The sequence below is a fragment of the Poecilia reticulata genome, chromosome 15 (assembly GCF_904066995.2).
Source record: "Poecilia reticulata chromosome 15, P_reticulata-male-v2, whole genome shotgun sequence".
In the NCBI taxonomy this organism is placed as follows: domain Eukaryota; kingdom Metazoa; phylum Chordata; class Actinopteri; order Cyprinodontiformes; family Poeciliidae; genus Poecilia; species Poecilia reticulata.
Genome location: NC_088844.1, coordinates 27,696,804 through 27,713,409, shown reverse-complemented (window position 1 = coordinate 27,713,409; position 16,606 = coordinate 27,696,804). Strand labels below are relative to the sequence as shown.

Here is a 16,606-nt window from a genome sequence, read left to right as displayed (position 1 = left end):
AGCATAAAAGAAGCTGCTGCATTCAACAGAAAGTTTAGTGGAAGGAAAAAAAAAAGTGTTGCAGGAGAGCATTAATAAAAACAGCTATAATTTTCAGAAAAACCTAATTTGACGCTTTTATTAAATCAACAGAATTAAACTCTTTACATCCATCACTCTAATGAATGAATCAATATAATTTACAAGTTTCATCTTAAATTATAGAAATAAGTTAACAGCTGATGTTAAGATGCACTGGTAACGGCTGATCGGTGCAAACGTTAAAGGGAGGAAGCAGCCTGAATGAAAAGAATCGCATATAAAAGTTAAATATCTTCTGCTCCTCTTTGGCAAACGTTTTATTTTGTTAGTAATGTGTTAAAGGCAACATAAAAGTAGATAATTACAACAGAGGTCTTACGTTTTTTTTTTTTTCTGTAACAAGCGATTCGTGGGATTTAAACACGAAGATTATGGTTAGCAGCAACTAGAAAGTGTTTATTAGCCCCTTCTTTATCAAACATTCACAGGATTTCCAGCTGCAGACGTAAATCACAGCAGCTGGATTCAGGGAAGAACCTGTATGGAAGTCTGAGAGTGTCGATTTTCCCTCCCGTCCATCAAAATGAAAAACGTTGCGGTCGTTGTGTTCACAGTGTTTTTGTGGCCTCGCGTCAACAGAGATGAACGTGAGGCGTTGTTGAATGTGTATTTAGAGCAGCGAGTGAGATCAATCTGTAGGAGGCACAGTAGAGTTCTGCAACAGAGTTGGCGCCATCAGGAGTCTTCGCTGGCGCGTTTGCGAGATTGGTCGCCCCTGGAGATGGAAAACAAAGAAAAAACGTTAGTTTCAGATTTTTTCCTTCAAATCCTTTTTTTAAAATTTGTTTTTCCGTTTCAACATTCAAAATTTTCACAAACATTGTGGCCTAAATATAGCTCCATAGAGATGCGAGTCGTGAGTTAAAGGCCTTACCTGGTGACGAGGGTTAAAATATTTTTGGGTTTTTCACTATAGTTTTGACTTTTTTTTTGTCTAATTTAGATAGTTTTAATTCATTTTTAGAGTGCAAAATCACCATTTGTTAAGCATCTTTTTAGTTATTAATTTTTTCATACTTTGACATTTTTTAATTCCGCACCTAAAAAGGAATAAAGTATTATGATTAATTAGTACAGGTAATGAACACTCGGCAGATGAGAACATTTTCAAAAATTATATAAAATTTTTGTTGAATACATTTTTTCCAACTTTTGCAGTCGCCTTTTTTGTGAACTAGCGTAATTGCCGCCAGTATGGAGTGCCGTAATTTGCTGACAGCTGTTGAAAACTGCCGTTTTTATTTATTTCAATTCACAAGAATGTTTTTGTTAACTATGACAACCTTTCCGGTGACTGTATTTTGATTTAAATAATTTTTATTGTTGTGTTTTTATGATAGAATCCTTTGAAATGCCTTGTTGCTGAAATGCGAAACACAAATAAATTTGATTGATTGGTGTGAAGTGGAGGGAAACTAGCCGTGGAAAGCCTTTCATGGAGAGCTCCATCTGCAGCTTCCGGTCGCGGTCGGCGTAATCGTGCAGCTGGGACTCCACGGCGGGGGGGTGGATCTGTGGGATGAAGCTGGAGAAGAGGGCCGGAGCGAGCTGGGCCCACTCTGACACAGAGACAAAACATTTAGCGATCAGAAAGACGTTAAAGTTGATCATCTCTTCCGCTAAAGACGTTGACTGGCCACCTGGTCGCAGGCTGTAGAGGCCTTTCACCACGCTGGCCATCGTGGACGGGTGCACTTGGAACGGCATGGAGTGAGCTTTAATGAGCAGAGCTGGAAACAAACAAAAACTGGAAAATTAACAGGACGGCTGAGGATTTAGGAAACTTTTCACATCGCTTTAGCTAGAAAAAAAATATTTGATCCGTCATCCCTTTCCTACAAAAAAAATTATAATTTCATCTTCTTTATCGAGTAGGTTAAAAATAAAAACATTTTGTTGATTTTATTTTTTTTTTAAATTATATTTTTGGGGGCTGGCATTACTTTTCAACTGGTGTCCAAAAAGTTTGGACACCCCTACCCTAGATACGAAAAAGGTTTTCTGGAGAACAAACAGCATCATGAAAGCCAGGGTATGGAACTAAATTAGGGCCACATAGTTTACTCCTTGTTTAAAGGTAAAAATTAAAAAATAAATTTACAATTTTGACCAAAAACAAAAATCGAAACTACTTTTAAGATTCTACAGTTTTTTCTTTTTCAGACTTTTTCACAATTTCTTTTTAGTTTCAAGTTTTTTCCATATTCTATTTTTTTAAAAACACTTTATAGCCCCATATTGGGACCATATAGTTTGCCCTCCCCACACAAAAAAAATTGAAATTGAAAAGAAACTTTTCGGGTTCAAGAATTGTTTTCTGTTGCAAATGATATTTTCCAGTTTCAAAATTCTTTCAATTTCCTTTTATTTTCTTTATAATCTCGATTTAGCTCCATAGATGTCAATCATAATTTCAAACCTCCAACACTTTAGGCCTCTCCTCAAACACGGCAAGAAGTTTTTAAATCTTTCTTTTTTAGTTTCAAAATTATTTTTGAACAAACTTACAACCCTAATGTAGCTCCATACAAATGAACACAGCAGACTGCACAACTTTGTTTTGTTCCATCACATAAAATAATCTAAAAATACATTAAAGTTTGTTTTAGTGTGATAGTGAAAAAGTTTAAAGGGTATGAAGACTTTAGCAATAATCAGGTTCACTCACGCATCAATTTCCTTAGATGTTCTTCTGCAACATGGTCTGCAAACAGCTTCATCAGATCCTCTTTCAGGTCTCGGTTCAGTTTTGACTCAATATAGAACTTGTTCTGGAAATATTGAAGAAAAAAAACATTAAAACCAGCTTTAAAAAAAGTTTCTATGTTGTTACAGATAATACCTACCAAGTATATAAACACTGGAACGATACACTGAAGAGACGCCAAGTACTGAGTCAGAGCGATGTTGAAGTTTTCAATCAGGTTCTCAGTTGGGCTGGCCTGCCAATAAGCAACATGTTTTCGTTTTATTCAGTTTTACCTGGTGGTAGTTCGCTGGATTTGGGTTTTCTCACCTGCAGCTGTGTGGAAACCTGCTGCAGGTGAGCCGTTATCTTGGAGGTCAGGTCGCTGTAGAGCAGCTCAGAGTGCTGCTGGCAAACACACTTATAGACGTAGCTGAGAAAACAAGTCAGGGGAAACAATCAATTCTCACGTTTTAGTTGATCTAGAGCAGGGGCCACCAACACGGGGCCCGCGGGCCCCCTGTCGCCCGCGGGCCCCCCGTCGCTCGCGGGGCAAGTTCTAAAAATAGCCATTCTCATTAGGGAGCATTGCCAAATAAATTATTTCGTATTTTTACATTGAAGTAGTAAAATTTGTTTATATTCAGAATTTTTAAAAATGCCAATTATAAAAAAAATGTAAATTTTTATGCATAAAACTCTTCTATGGTTTAAGTTCAGAATATGCGCCTGCAGGATGTTATCGGAGGGCAGCAGCGCCTGCTGCTCCCTCTCTGCTGACCTTAGAGTGGGAGCAGCTCTTAGGTCTTTGTTTTCAACTTGAAGTAAAAAAAATTTAATAAATTCAGAAATTTTAATAAGCGAACCCTTTTTACAATTAACAAAATTGTGGAGAAAAAATATATATTATGCGTCAAAACATCTTGTACGTAGCGCACATCTGAGTCTGTGGGGGTCAAAGGGCACCCAAAGCTTAAATCTTATTGGTCAGTTTGCTTTTGTTTATTTGGCGGCTCGGCGCTTTTTCTGTAAGCTAAAACTGAATGAGCGGAGTTTGAACCTCCCGCAGTTCTAGGAGCGGTTCGGATTCCGTGTTCGGTTCTGACGGGTCGCCGGTTATGAGCTTTTTGATGTTTCCCGAACCGGACAGTTAGCGGGTCACCCGTTAGCTGACTTCTGCTGCTCCTACTGAGCGTCACACTAACACTGTGTGTTAAACAATTTAATCTAGTTGAAAAGTTTTCCAAAAGAGTAAAAACTACGCAAACACTGTTGCTTCACCTTCTCCTCCTCTGCACGTCTGACACCTGAACCTGGATCAGCATCCTCCTCTTTCCGTGGATCACAGGTCGGCTCCGCTTCCATGTATTTATTAGTATTTAGCATCGTTTGTGTTAAAAAAGGCTTCGCTGCTTTAGTGGTTTAAGTTTGCGCGACGCGCACATGATGCGCATTGGAGACATGCGCACTTACAGGTTTTGTGCAGGGATAGTTTTGTGCTATCTGTCTGACATTTTTTTCTCTGCACAATTTGTTAATAATAAAGAGGGTTGGATAATAAAAATATACAATAACGTTTCTTTTTTTATTTAAAGAAAAATCTCACAGTGCGTCTAGCAGCTGCAATAATCCAGACTGTCAGTCACTTGTGGGAAATTTAGAATCACACAGAAAAGCTAAGAAAGGGAATCAAACTTAAAACTGAACTAAGAGCTTCTGATCACATAATAGCAATTAACCATAGCTGCCATGGTAATAATTACTGATAACTATTGTGAATAGTCCCCAACATTAATATTATTAGACGGCATGTAATCATATGTATTATTGTTATAAAGGCTGAGCCACTCTGGACCAGTGAAGTAGCTCCCAGGCTCAAAAAGGTTGGTGACCCCTGATCTAGAGACAGCTTGGCGCCCCCTGGTGGCCAGAGCAGGTTGATACCAGAAAATAAAAATGAAGAAATCTGCAATAATCTGGTTGCACAACCGTTTAAATCTTTAAGTAATCCTTTGCAGAAGTGTCTTCTGTTAATTATAATTTTTTTTAAACAAATAAATCAGTGAGCAGCTGTGACCCTAGTTACCATGGCAACAAAGAAAACCAGAAAGATTGAAAAAAAAATACCACCCTATGTTGCATCTAACATTTTTGCAAGTAAATTTTAATTTAAAAAGTTGTAGTTTTGTCCTAATTTGTTTAATCCTTGAATTATAATCTGCGTAAAATCAATGCAGGTGCCAAACTTTGAACATCGTTGCTCTAGCATCTCATTAAAATAACTTTGAAACAACGAGATGCACATTTTTGTGGGGTTCTGTAACAGTTTTAAAGTGGCAGCATGGAACTTTAATCTTTTTTTTTTTTTTTACATATTTGTTGAAACTGTGATAGTTTAACATGAGACAGATAACCTGCGGGGAAAAAAAACAAACTTCCAGTGCTAAATAGAAACAGCCAATCAGAGCCAGGGATACGGATCCTGTTGTTCCTCAATGGTTTTTCTGCGTTATCTTTCCCTCTGCTGTGGCACACTAAATTAATAATACCTACATCTCCAGGTTTTCTTTTGCTGACCGGATTGTTCACGGCAGAATGCCAAGGATTCGTCTTTTTGCCCTCCAGCGTGGTGCACATTTGCCAAATTTCCAGATAAAAAGAAAACATACATGGGTTCCATAGGCTAATTTTCATGCTTCTGGTAGGACATAGACGAGCCAGTAAATTGGAAAGTTCGCTACATCAGAACTTATTCTGCAGCTTTAAATTGTTGTTCATTTTGGTACCAGTGTGTTCTCAGAAAGTTGGAGGAATAACCTGCGATTTATTTTATTTCCATTTGTTTTAATAAATAACATAGACTAGAGTTGGGGCCCCCAAATCAATTCCCCCCTCCCTGTGGCCTCAATGTATTTTGGACCGGCCCTGGTGTGCGTCCAGTCTTACCCGTAGATCTGAGCGTAGGAGACCGAAATGTGGTCCGAGAGGTTCTGGATCAGCAGGCGGTCTATCGCCTCCTCTAGGTTGGGCCAGTGGTTTTTCCGGTAGTCTTCTATTGCCATCGCATTCAACACTGGGTCAAGGGAGAGAAAGGTGGTCAGTCACCTGAAAGTACCGCTTTAGCGGTAAAAACAGAACCTAGAACCGAGCTGCAGACGGACCGCGGCTCTTCGGGCCCTTACGAAACTTGGAAGTGGAGTCGAGTCTGAATTTGTCCTCGGTGCTAGCAGCCGAGCAGTCCGGCTCGCTAACTTCGCTGCTCTCGCTGCCTGTGTCCGAGTCCATGAACTTTGACCCGCGGGGACTACCGGACCACAGTTTCGCTTGCCGCTTCGCCGGTTCGCCCCCCGGTACCGTTGGACAAACGGGCTCAGGAGCTCCTACTCCATCCGGTACCTGGCTGCTAAGCGCCGCCCTGACTTTACCACCGCAATAGTTGTGGTTGTGGTCGTCTTTAACCTCCGAGCTGTCGTCCTCCATGGCCTCCATCTTGACGATAGCAATTGAGGGCCAGAACCGAGCAGAACTACTGACACATTCCGACAGAAACAAGCGAAAACAAACAAAAACTCTCAGCCGTTCTCGGTGCTGTGCATCCCTCTTTCTGCTCTAAACTCACATTTTACGACAGTTTGTATGGCAGGACAGCAGAGAGGACGATGGGAAATGTAGTTCCAACCTGTTGGGTTGGACCATCCGTTGTAGCACCAATAAGTGACAAAAATAGACAAAAATGAACCATGTTCGTGAATCACATTAAATCAGCATGTAATGCAATGTTACTTACGATGTACCTGCACCTTAAATTACCTCTGCAGATATAATAAAACATTAATAAAAAGTAAAAATTAGGAAAAACATAACTTGCTTTATATTTCAGTGATTCTTGAGAATAGGGACAAAACAGGTCCTATGGATAAAGCACAAAATTTGAATAAAATAAACACAAAATATATTTTTTTCAAATATCTGACTAAACTAACCTGGGTCATGTGAGCACAACAATGTATATTTTCCTGGTGTTTGCTGAATATTTTTTAATTTTAAACATTGTAGTCAGTGGATGATGCCTGTAAAATCCCTTGTCCAGGAGCATAACTCAATACATTATAATAGTTTAAAACAATTAAAGAAATATTAAAATTATATATTTTGACAATTAAGTATAAGTAGTCATATAAACAATTATAAAAGTATCAATAAATTGAATTAAAAATTATTTTCATATATTTTCCAACTCCATTGAAATGTGTCCCTAGTTTTTGTCAACACCGTCAGACATGAAAAGAATGTAAAAAAAATCAGGCGTTATTGGGGGGCACCAGAACTTCTGAGGACCCCATGACCACTTCCTTTCCTAAGGGGGATCTGGTTAGCTTATGTTATTCTTTAGTTTTTTCTTCTTTTTATTCCTAAGTTGTTTGTCACAACCATGATGTGTCAACTCCATAACTGACAATGTACGAAATTTTGTGAAATAAAAGCTTAATTTTGGTCAAATGTAAAGATTTGATGGACCCGATGAGCTACAACATGGCCTCCTTCAGAATAACATCATATAAATTGAGGTAGTTTGGCTTTTTGTCATCTCCGTCAGATGTCAACTCCATCAGAGTTTTTGCGACTCTTTTAGTGAAATTGTTGTCAAATCTCACTTAAATGTGCAATTTATTCATTTTAAAGTATTTTACATAAATTGCATTACTTCACATGTATCAAGTTTTTCATTTTACTCACTAGTTTGTCATCACCTTCAGTTCTGTCAACTCCGTCAGATGGATTTTTTGTTGTTTTTGTTTTAATTAATATTTATTTTGTTTCTTGAGAAGCATTTGTCTGTAAAATGAGTAAAAATATCACTAATGGGGTATTTTAAGAATCATTTTATATTTATTTTTGTCAGATGGTGATGACAAAGTTCTGGGTCAGGTCGATTAAAAATCTAATTTAAAAAAAATGTTGCAACTTGGAGCCTGCACCTTAGCATCTTTACATTTACTAAACATTACCTCCATGTTTATTCACTTATCCCGCTCAAAACCAGTAATCAACATTTGTCAAAACTAAAAATCATATTTGATTGGATTTAACCACCAATAATTACATTTTTGTTTTTGTATGGTTTCTGTAGACATTTTAAGACCATTATGAATAAAAATTAAAACTTGTATCTCCACAGAAATGTACAAACTTCGTCCAGTCAACACGGACGGAAAACAGCTAGTTAGCATTGATGTTAGCAGCTAGTTAGCTAGCCTCAACGGTCTCGAGTCACATCTTGGGTGCGACTCAAACGTTTGCCTGACAGAAAATTCCCGAGAAAAAAAAAAAGTAATTCATAGAATGTGCGAGATTAAATTGTTCTGTCAGACAAAATGTAAGATATAGTAACGGCCACTATTTAAAATTAAATTTAAGACATTCTAATGTCTTAATTTAAGATACATTAAGACTTAAGGATGCGCGGATACCCTATTTTAATTCAGTCACATTTTCTAAAAGTTGTATTTTTCATGCGGAGAAAAGATGCCTTCAGTGGAAAAAAAAATCGCAAGAGCTTTCCGTTTGTTTTTTACTCAGAACCCCAGAAAAGAAACAGTTATGATATAAAAACATTTCTTAAAATCTGGTTTACAAAACATCATCCTCCAAAGATCATATGTAATGTTTTGCTGTAGCCAATCTAACAGGATTTTAGCTCCATTTCCCTCTAAAACAAAGAGAGGCAACAAAACCGGATGTCGTACAGGAAAGAAAAAAGTGCCGGTTTTCCATTAGAGTATATTTCTACAGCTTACAGCTCAATGCAGCCAGACCTCTCCTCCATATAAAGCCTCTAGTACAACTTTATACAAATTAAAAACTACCGTCTACCCGTTGATGAGTATGTCTCATTCCCAAATATAAAAATAAGAGGCTTGACCAGAAAAGTAGCTGCCCAATGAAGATTTTAAAGGACAGGACGTACAAAACCACAGATGAGTGTGCAGGTAAAATGTTCTTTGGTTTTAAATTAAAGAGTACTGTTCCTCATTTCCATAATTTACCCCAAAAAAAGGGAAAGTTGAACTTTATATCGCATGCAGATTAACAAATGAGCAAAAAATGTGCCTGAAACTCTTGAGAATCCAGTAATAAACAAGCAGCAGGCATCTAAACATACATGCTTCCTAATCAGAAACCACTGACATAATCAGAGTGATTTAGGAGCCAAAGCTCAGCGTTATGACCGCGAATCAGGGCCATTGTAGATGGGTAATAAAACATTAAAAAGGTGTAGATTTTCACCAAAAAACTCAAAGTTTTAGATTAATCTCAGAAGTTGTCTAGAAAGAACAAACGAGGCAATTTCAGAGTTTGAAAAGTTGAAAAAATTGCTAGAAAAATGTTGAAATTTAAAATTAATCTTTGAAATTTTCTAAAATAAAAAAAATAAAAATAAAAAGTAAAACTTGGACATTTGAGTTTCAAAAGTTGAAAATTTGCTATAAAGAAAAGTCATACATTTTGAAATTACTCTCAAATTCTTTCTAGAATCAACTTGGAAATGTCTAGAATTTGGGCTAAAATTTCCTAAAGTAAAAAACTTTTAACTTTTGATACTCAAATTTTCCAAGTTTTTTCCTGAAATTTTCTGAAATTAACCTGAAAGTTTCCGATTTTTTTTTCTAGTAACTTTTCAACTTTCCAAACTCAGGAATTGCTGAGATTAATCTCAAAAAAGTTTTTTCAGGAAAATTTTAAACGTCTCAAACTCAGAAATATCATTGATTTTTCTAGAAAAATTGTGGGATTCATCTCAAAATTTCAGATCTTTTTAAACTTTCCAAACTCAGAAATTGCCGAGTTGTTTAGTCATAAATTCCATCTTTTTCCCATCAACTGTGGCTGTAAAACGGCGTCACAGAACGAAGTGTTGCAGGAACAGAGTGGGTGAATTTGAGAGAAAAAATGGATGCAATGAAATCAAACAGCTCATGAAGCTTTCGACCAACCCGAACAAGAAGAGACCTGCTATGTTAACGCACACGTGTGTGATGCCATTTCATGAAAAAATAACGGTAAGTATGACAACCAAAAATATAGGAACATATTTATGCGTCTTATATATATATATTTATATTTATATATATATATATATAAAAACCCAACAAGACAGTTAGTGCTTTGTGAAATGTACGCCTAAAGATGTGTGGTCCTCTCAGAGTGTTCTGATGTGAAGTCTGTCTGCAGAGTGGGCGTGGCCTCTTCGTTTAGCGGTAACGTGTCTCTGTGGATCGCCTCGTCGCCCGCGGGCCGGGCGCCGTCCTCGGCCTCGCTGCAGTCCTCCGGCCCGTCCTGGCTGCAGTCGGAGCCGTCGCTGTCGCTCCCGCAGGAGCTCGACGTCTCGTCCTCCTCGGAGTCGGAGTAGACCTCGGCGCCGTGGAAGATGTATCGATTCGGTGCTTGGAAAAGGTACTGACAGCCTGCAGAAAACCAACACAACGTCCAGAGTGACATTTAGAGATGATCTGGATTTTTTTAAAGTAAATATTACAACTCTTCATGAATATTCCCATCCAAGTGCCTAAAATATGCATCATATTACAGCATATGACCCATTATTTTAATGATTGTGATGATTAATCGGATGAAATCTGAAGATTTTTTATTTATTCCCTTAAAACTGCAAAATGTAACTTTTATAAAAAAATATTTTTACATATTTGTTGAAACTGTCACCATGTCGTGACAGTATAGTAGAAGAAAATTATGAAAAAAATCCAGCTGCTCTGCCTTCTTCCAGTGCTAATGTGAAACAGCCAATCACAGCCAGGAGGCGGGTCTTAGCGCTGTCAATCACTCTACCTGCTAGTTTCCTCTCCCCTCTGTCATGAATGCTAAGGCTAGTTAATATACAGTTAAGTTCTTTCTCCACTGTCAGCACATTTATTAGGGATACATGAGAGTGATTGACAGCGCTAAGCCCCTCCTCCTGGCTGCGATTGGTTGTTTTTTGTGGGTTTCTTCAGTCAGCAATAGTATCACAGGAAGGAGGTGGAGAAGATTTACCTTTTCACAGATTTTCTGCCTCATAAACGTGTCACAACATTGTGACAGTTTTAATAAATATGTAAAAAAAAACAACAAATTTTTAAATAAGTTACAAACTGCAGCTTTAAGTTTATTATTTTATATTAAAAATACACAAAAATATGCAAATAATAAAAAACAACTCCCCCTTTTAAATAAAAAATAAACTTTTACAGCCTGAAATGTAAAAACACAGCATTCATTTAGTGAGTGATCATAAAACAAAAAAACAAAAATCTCTACTTGACTTAACATTAATACAAAGTAGAGCTGATCTGTTTATTATTTTTTGGTTTAACTGATTAGATAGCTAAATATGCATAACTTTAACTTTTTAAACAGGATATTAAATAGGTAGAGCTAAAATTATGACACTTTTGCCTAAAACATATTTACAGACAAATGTGTTTTTACCTTTAGTATAAAATGTAATTTTTTGTGCTGCTTTGGCTTATTTACTACTCTGATTTTATTTTATTTTTTAACCAAATGAGAGAATAACAATCATTATATGAGCTACTTCTAAGTGCAGCACTGGTAAAATACATTAAAAGAAAAGTAGACCTGTTACAATAAATCAGTTATTCGCATGATAAATTAAAACAATTTCCATTTGCATGATTTATTGTTTTTCTTTTTTCTCGTCTTTCTAAAAAAACTGGATGACAAAAGTCTTCATTTTGGTGCTTTGGTCTCAACTTCCCATTTGTTGTTTGCAGAGACTCCATAACTCATTTTATTATTTATTGTGGATATTTAAAATGGCTTCTGGTTCCAGTGTTAAATGTTCATTCAGAAAAAGCAGGACCTTCTTAAAGTGACAGGGACCCGATTTCAAGACGTTAAAGTCAAATTTCATATGTATAATATTTTGTAGAACAACTGAAGGTAACATAATTAATTGATTTTTCTATAAAATATTTGTTAGTGAAATACTGCACCGCCCCTTTAAATGATCTTTGCTGCATGTCTCTAACTCACCTTCAAGCCGTTTGCTGATTGGACTCCTGCTGACCCGACTCATCCAGTATCGCTTTCGATTGTCCGGCTTTGAGATTTGGCTCTTCGCCTCGCCTGCCTCGTCTTTCGCCGCATCCTCTCTCTGAGGCTCCGGCGACTCGGCGGCGTCCGCGCTTCGACTCGCCGCGTTCGAACAAGGCTCCGACGGCGTTACGGTTTCCGTGACATTCTCGCTCTCCGTCTCTTCTGGAGGTTTGTCCGCCGGGTCAGTGGAAGCCTCGTCGGGCGGCGGCGGCTCTGCTAACCGCGGCGGTTTCTCTGTGATTTCGTTGAGGGTTAGAGTGTTGAAGCGCAGCTGCTCGAAGTCTCCGCCCAGCCGGTGGCAGAGTTCGTTGATGATGCCGTCGCAGTCGCCCAGCAGCTCCACGTCGAAGTTCAGATGAGGCAGCGGCTCCCTGTTGATCAGAACCTGAGGCACTTCATGAGGAATGGAGTCTGGACGAAGACGGGAAACGAAAAAACAGAAATTATGGCACCAAAAACCTTCAACGGAGAGCAGGAAGAAGATTCCGGTAAGACGTACTCGGAATGAGGGCGACCGGCCGGACTTTTAGAGACGAGCCGATGACGATCAGAAGGTCGACCTCGTCTTTGTCCTGCTTCATGGCTCTGTGGAAAAGTTCTGGAAGATTCTCTCCAAAAAACACGATGTCAGGTTTCATGATGGCCAGAGGAATGTCCGAACACCGGGGGCAACGGGGGACGACCTGCAGGAAGACTTTGGTTATTCATTGCAGCTCATTAGCTGGTTAAAGCTGCAGTATGTAACATATTTTATATAAATGTTTCTAACATATTTGTTGAAACAGTCACCATATTGACAAACAATCTGTGAAAAGATTCCTCCTCCCTGAGCTGCTATTAACAGCTGAAGAAACGCACCAAACACAACCAGGAGGCGGGGCTTAGCGCTGCCAATAAATCTTGTGTACTCATTGCTAAATGTGCTAATGGCAGAGTAACAACTTACCGTTACAGGAAAGCTGTTTATCCACCAACACTGGTAGCTATGCTAACCAGCCTTTGCATTCATAACATGATATGCTAGCTGCAGCGTAGCAGAGATGAAGGGAGGATTAAGACCCGCCTCCTGGCTCTGATTGGTTGTTTCTGGTTACCACTGGGAGAAAACACAGGAGCTAAATTTTGTTTTCACATTTCTGTCTCAAACTGTCACAACATAGTGACAGTTTCAACAAATATGAAAAAAAAAAGTTTTTATATAAGATACACACTGCAGCTTTTAGCCCTAAAGCATGAACAAGACGAGTTCACAACAGATTTTTTTAAACGGCTCTCAATATGGAAGCTGTGAAAATGAGTCTGGGTAGAACTGATGCGTCTCCACAGAAACAGTAGCTATGTTTCTGTTCAATTATCATGCAAAGCTCGAGTGAACTTTAAAAATGTCACAAAACATAAACAAAAAATGAGGACACTCCGCATGGTGGAATAAACAGGAAGTAATGATTGAGTTTCGTGCCTCTGGTAAGGCACAGACCAGTAGACAGGAAGGTCATTAACTCTTGTTCAGGGAAGCTTAAAATCACTTCAGGCAGGTGTAAAAAACTTTTTCTGCAAAGTTGAAAAAGTTATTTTAAATGTTGCTGTTACGTCAAACTTTTCTAATGCAACGCTACAAAAAATTTAAATGGTAAAAACAAAAAATCATAGATGGAAACGCTGTTTATGACAGCGAGGACCAAACTTTTTGCACTGCAGACCAAAACTGGCAAGTCGAAAACATTTTTATGCCAAATTAAAAACACAAAATGATTTTGTTGTGAATTATTTCCTTCTACCTGCTAATATTATAATAAAACAAGAGAAAAAACTATTTTAGATTCCTACAGTGGATCAGATGTTTGCATTAATAAAATAAAGCTGAACAGCTCCATAAGTTTACGGGTCGAATATTTTCAATTTTGTTCTTCTTGAAAATATTTTCAGTCTATTCCTCAGAACAAAAACAAGAACTTTATTACACGAATCAGTAAGTAGTTGCTGAATGTTTGTTGCCCTACTTCCTATAATATTAAAAGCAAAAATAAAACATAGCTAATAAAAGGAAAATACTACAAACTTGTGACTGAAAAGCTCATCCTAATAAATTATAAAAAGTTTCCATCTCCATCAGCTTCATTTGCTACAGCAGCAAATTTGGGGTCACACAAAATCTATATAAACAGCTACAAAATATTTGTAGCTGTTGTTGTAACTTCAACATTAATCTGTTGTTGAAGTTAATCTGCTAACTTCAACATTTTTAGTCAACAAAATTTCTATGAATTTACCTTTTTGTGTTAATTTTTACAGCTCACTTCTTCCAAACTGCATATGAATATTTGAAGTTCAATTTTTAACCCATTTTATTTCCAAATTCACAGATAGTAATTTTATTTAATTTATTTGTAATGCCTAAGGCGGCATTTTTGAACAGACTTGAACCAGTTTTTAATGAATAAATACCTGATTGAGGATGTCAGCCCTTATCGCCTCACAATCCACCTTGTGTTTACAGATAAGACACGATGCAGTAGCAAATGATCCTGAAATGACAAAAAGCGGTGTATTTTTTTAAATCACCATATAGAAACGGCTTACAGAGCAGGAAACAAAATAAAAACTCACCATGGCACTGGATGATTCGCTGGACTCCGGCCACTTGCTCCAACGTATCAATGTTTTGAGTGTAATTGCGAAGCAGCTTCCCTTGTTTATCCAGCATGGATATAAATCTGTGACAGGGCGACGGCTGGAACTGACCGGGGAAGATCTCCTGCAAGAAAAAGAGCAAATTCAACATTAATTGAATATAAAAGCCCATATTTACCTTCCACTAACTTCTAACATTTAAATTTAACCAAGTTGAATGATAAAACTTGTCAGCAATCATTTATCATTGTAATAAAAAGATGAGAAGGCATGAACAAACCTTAGCAAACTTGAAAAAGGGTCTAGGGTCTCTTCTGAAATATTCAATATCAAACATTGATTGAGGATCTGGAAGATCAGGAAAATCTACAGCAAGTCGTGCATAAATTCCATCTCTGGAGCGAAAGTCTGGTATTCCACATGAAACGGACACCTAAAAACAGACACAAAATAGATATTTTTAATAATAACATTTTAAATTAGACATTTTTAAAATAAGTACAAGTACATACACCAGCGCCAGTCAGGACTAGGATCCTTTTGCTTTCATGAAGCAGCTTCACCACATCTTCCAGGGTGTTGATATCCTTTCGTTTTCTTCTTTTTGGAGGCTCAGAGATGTTGATGATTATCTGCCATAACGTCATATCATCCAGGTCTGGGGGGAGGATGGTTTCAGGAAGCAGATCCCTCAGAATGGCCCGTGGATCCGTCTCTCTGATGTGCTGCTGGATGTAACTGTACGAACCTGTTAACAGATGAAACATGACAGAAAAGCAAGGGTTAATGTCATTTAGATTAGTAATAAACATAATAACTAGAACTTTATGGTAGAAAGTGACAGTAAAATTCTCCAAATTACTTATTTGCGGTTGAGGAGTCCAGTCACTGGAGCTTGCATGTGAAGATCTGTCATCTTCCTCATCAATGTGCTCTGGTGTGACAGCAAGACCATTGCGAAGCAGATCGTCATGTCCAAGAAAATCTGAAAAAGGAGGGAGGGGGAAAGGCTGAAACTGACTGGAAATGGTCATAGTTTGATACAATGAAATAACTTAATCTATTACAAAATGGCTCATCTACTGCTACAAAAAGGCGAATTAAGCAGCGACATATTAGAATATGCAGTAAAATAGTCTTATAATTGATAAAAACTATTATAATTACAATATCCTAAAAGTGTCCAAATTATGAGAATGAATTACAACACCTTTATGCAAAGGCAGTGCAGCAGGATGCCTTGAAGAAGGCGGATCTCAGATGAATGGTGTACAGAATTTAGTGCTACACCGGCTAACTGACGCAAAGTTAGTACCCAAGTTTATTGCCATTGAAAAAGTTGTCTAAATCACAAGCGCTGCTGAAAGCTTTCCGTTCTTCCTCAGAAAACCTAATAAAAATAATAAAAATGCCAATATAAAACTTAATTAAGAGAAGAAAATAAACACAGTTTAGCTTTCGTAAAAATCTAAGTAGCTAGCCGGTGATTTGATTGAGTTGGTAAGCCAACCAGCGTTGCCGTAGAAGGGATGTCCATCGCTCTACATACCGGCACCTTCCTCACTTGCACCAAAGGCGGTGCTGTCGCCTAATTTCCCAGATGATTTAAGCGGCTCGGAGACCGGCAGACTCAGTCCATTGTTGTCCCCGCCTCGCGATGCAGGGGCCTGCTCCACCGCCATCATCACCGGCTTCGCTTCCTTCTTCTCCGCTGGCTCGGCACAATTCCCCGCCTCTTCCAGGCTCCCAATGGCCGCCGAAACACAGGAGATTGTGTCCGTTTCTATGGCTCTAGGTCCGTGGTTGGTCACCGGATAGATTTTTGACCTTTTTGCGATAGGTTCGTCCATCTCAGAGGTGCCTGAACAAGCCGTTCCGAGAGCGTTCTCTCTGTCCGCCATCTTCAGCCCACAGACCCGCTGCGCAGCTCCTTCGTGTCGGACAGCTGGCGTCACGTGACTTGCTCTCCGCCAGTAAGGACGAGCGGAACGTCCCCATTGTGCGTCGGTGACATTAAACCACAACAAATTGGTGCTGCGTTCAAATACTCAAAGAAAAATTACGTAAAAACTATAAACGAATCGCTAAAAT

The 16,606-nt window shown here is 38.3% G+C and overlaps 2 protein-coding genes across 3 annotated transcripts; both read right to left on the bottom strand.

Moving 5' to 3' along the window:
- Positions 1–102: 102 nt before the first annotated feature.
- On the bottom strand, positions 103–6,489 carry cacul1 (CDK2 associated cullin domain 1). Of its 2 annotated transcripts, none has more exons than XM_008430010.3 (8): positions 5,929–6,489; positions 5,714–5,840; positions 3,098–3,200; positions 2,928–3,023; positions 2,750–2,852; positions 1,722–1,811; positions 1,502–1,640; positions 103–796 (listed from the first exon to the last, which is right to left on the bottom strand). In XM_008430010.3, the coding sequence occupies exons 1-8, from the start codon at positions 6,254–6,256 to the stop codon at positions 757–759; spliced, it is 1,026 nt and encodes a 341-aa protein (XP_008428232.2). In that variant the 5' UTR covers positions 6,257–6,489; the 3' UTR covers positions 103–756. The 2 variants fall into 2 exon arrangements, with proteins under 2 accessions (XP_008428232.2, XP_008428233.2); XM_008430011.3 differs by having other exon boundaries at positions 5,950–6,462.
- Positions 6,490–8,325: 1,836 nt separating this feature from the next.
- sirt1 (sirtuin 1) lies at positions 8,326–16,511 on the bottom strand. Its single transcript, XM_008430006.3, has 9 exons — positions 16,065–16,511; positions 15,378–15,500; positions 15,028–15,263; positions 14,796–14,948; positions 14,492–14,639; positions 14,330–14,409; positions 12,384–12,567; positions 11,822–12,295; positions 8,326–10,233 (listed from the first exon to the last, which is right to left on the bottom strand). Exons 1-9 carry the CDS (start codon positions 16,414–16,416, stop codon positions 9,950–9,952), a joined length of 2,034 nt encoding a protein of 677 aa, XP_008428228.1. The 5' UTR covers positions 16,417–16,511; the 3' UTR covers positions 8,326–9,949.
- Between the last annotated feature and the right edge of the window lie 95 nt (positions 16,512–16,606).

Coding starts and splice junctions, on each gene's coding strand:
- sirt1 (XM_008430006.3), bottom strand. CDS start 16,416: ATGGCGGACAGAGAGAACGCTCTCGGAACGGCTTGTTCAGGCACCTCT. Junction 12,568..14,329: donor GGGCTGACATCCTCAATCAG/GTATTTATTCAT, acceptor GTCTTCCTGCAG/GTCGTCCCCCGTTGCCCCCG. Junction 10,234..11,821: donor AATCAGCAAACGGCTTGAAG/GTGAGTTAGAGA, acceptor GGTTTTCTGCAG/GCTGTCAGTACCTTTTCCAA.
- cacul1 (XM_008430010.3), bottom strand. CDS start 6,256: ATGGAGGCCATGGAGGACGACAGCTCGGAGGTTAAAGACGACCACAAC. Junction 3,024..3,097: donor AGGTTTCCACACAGCTGCAG/GTGAGAAAACCC, acceptor GCTTATTGGCAG/GCCAGCCCAACTGAGAACCT. Junction 797..1,501: donor TCCATGAAAGGCTTTCCACG/GCTAGTTTCCCT, acceptor TTCCATCTCCAG/GGGCGACCAATCTCGCAAAC.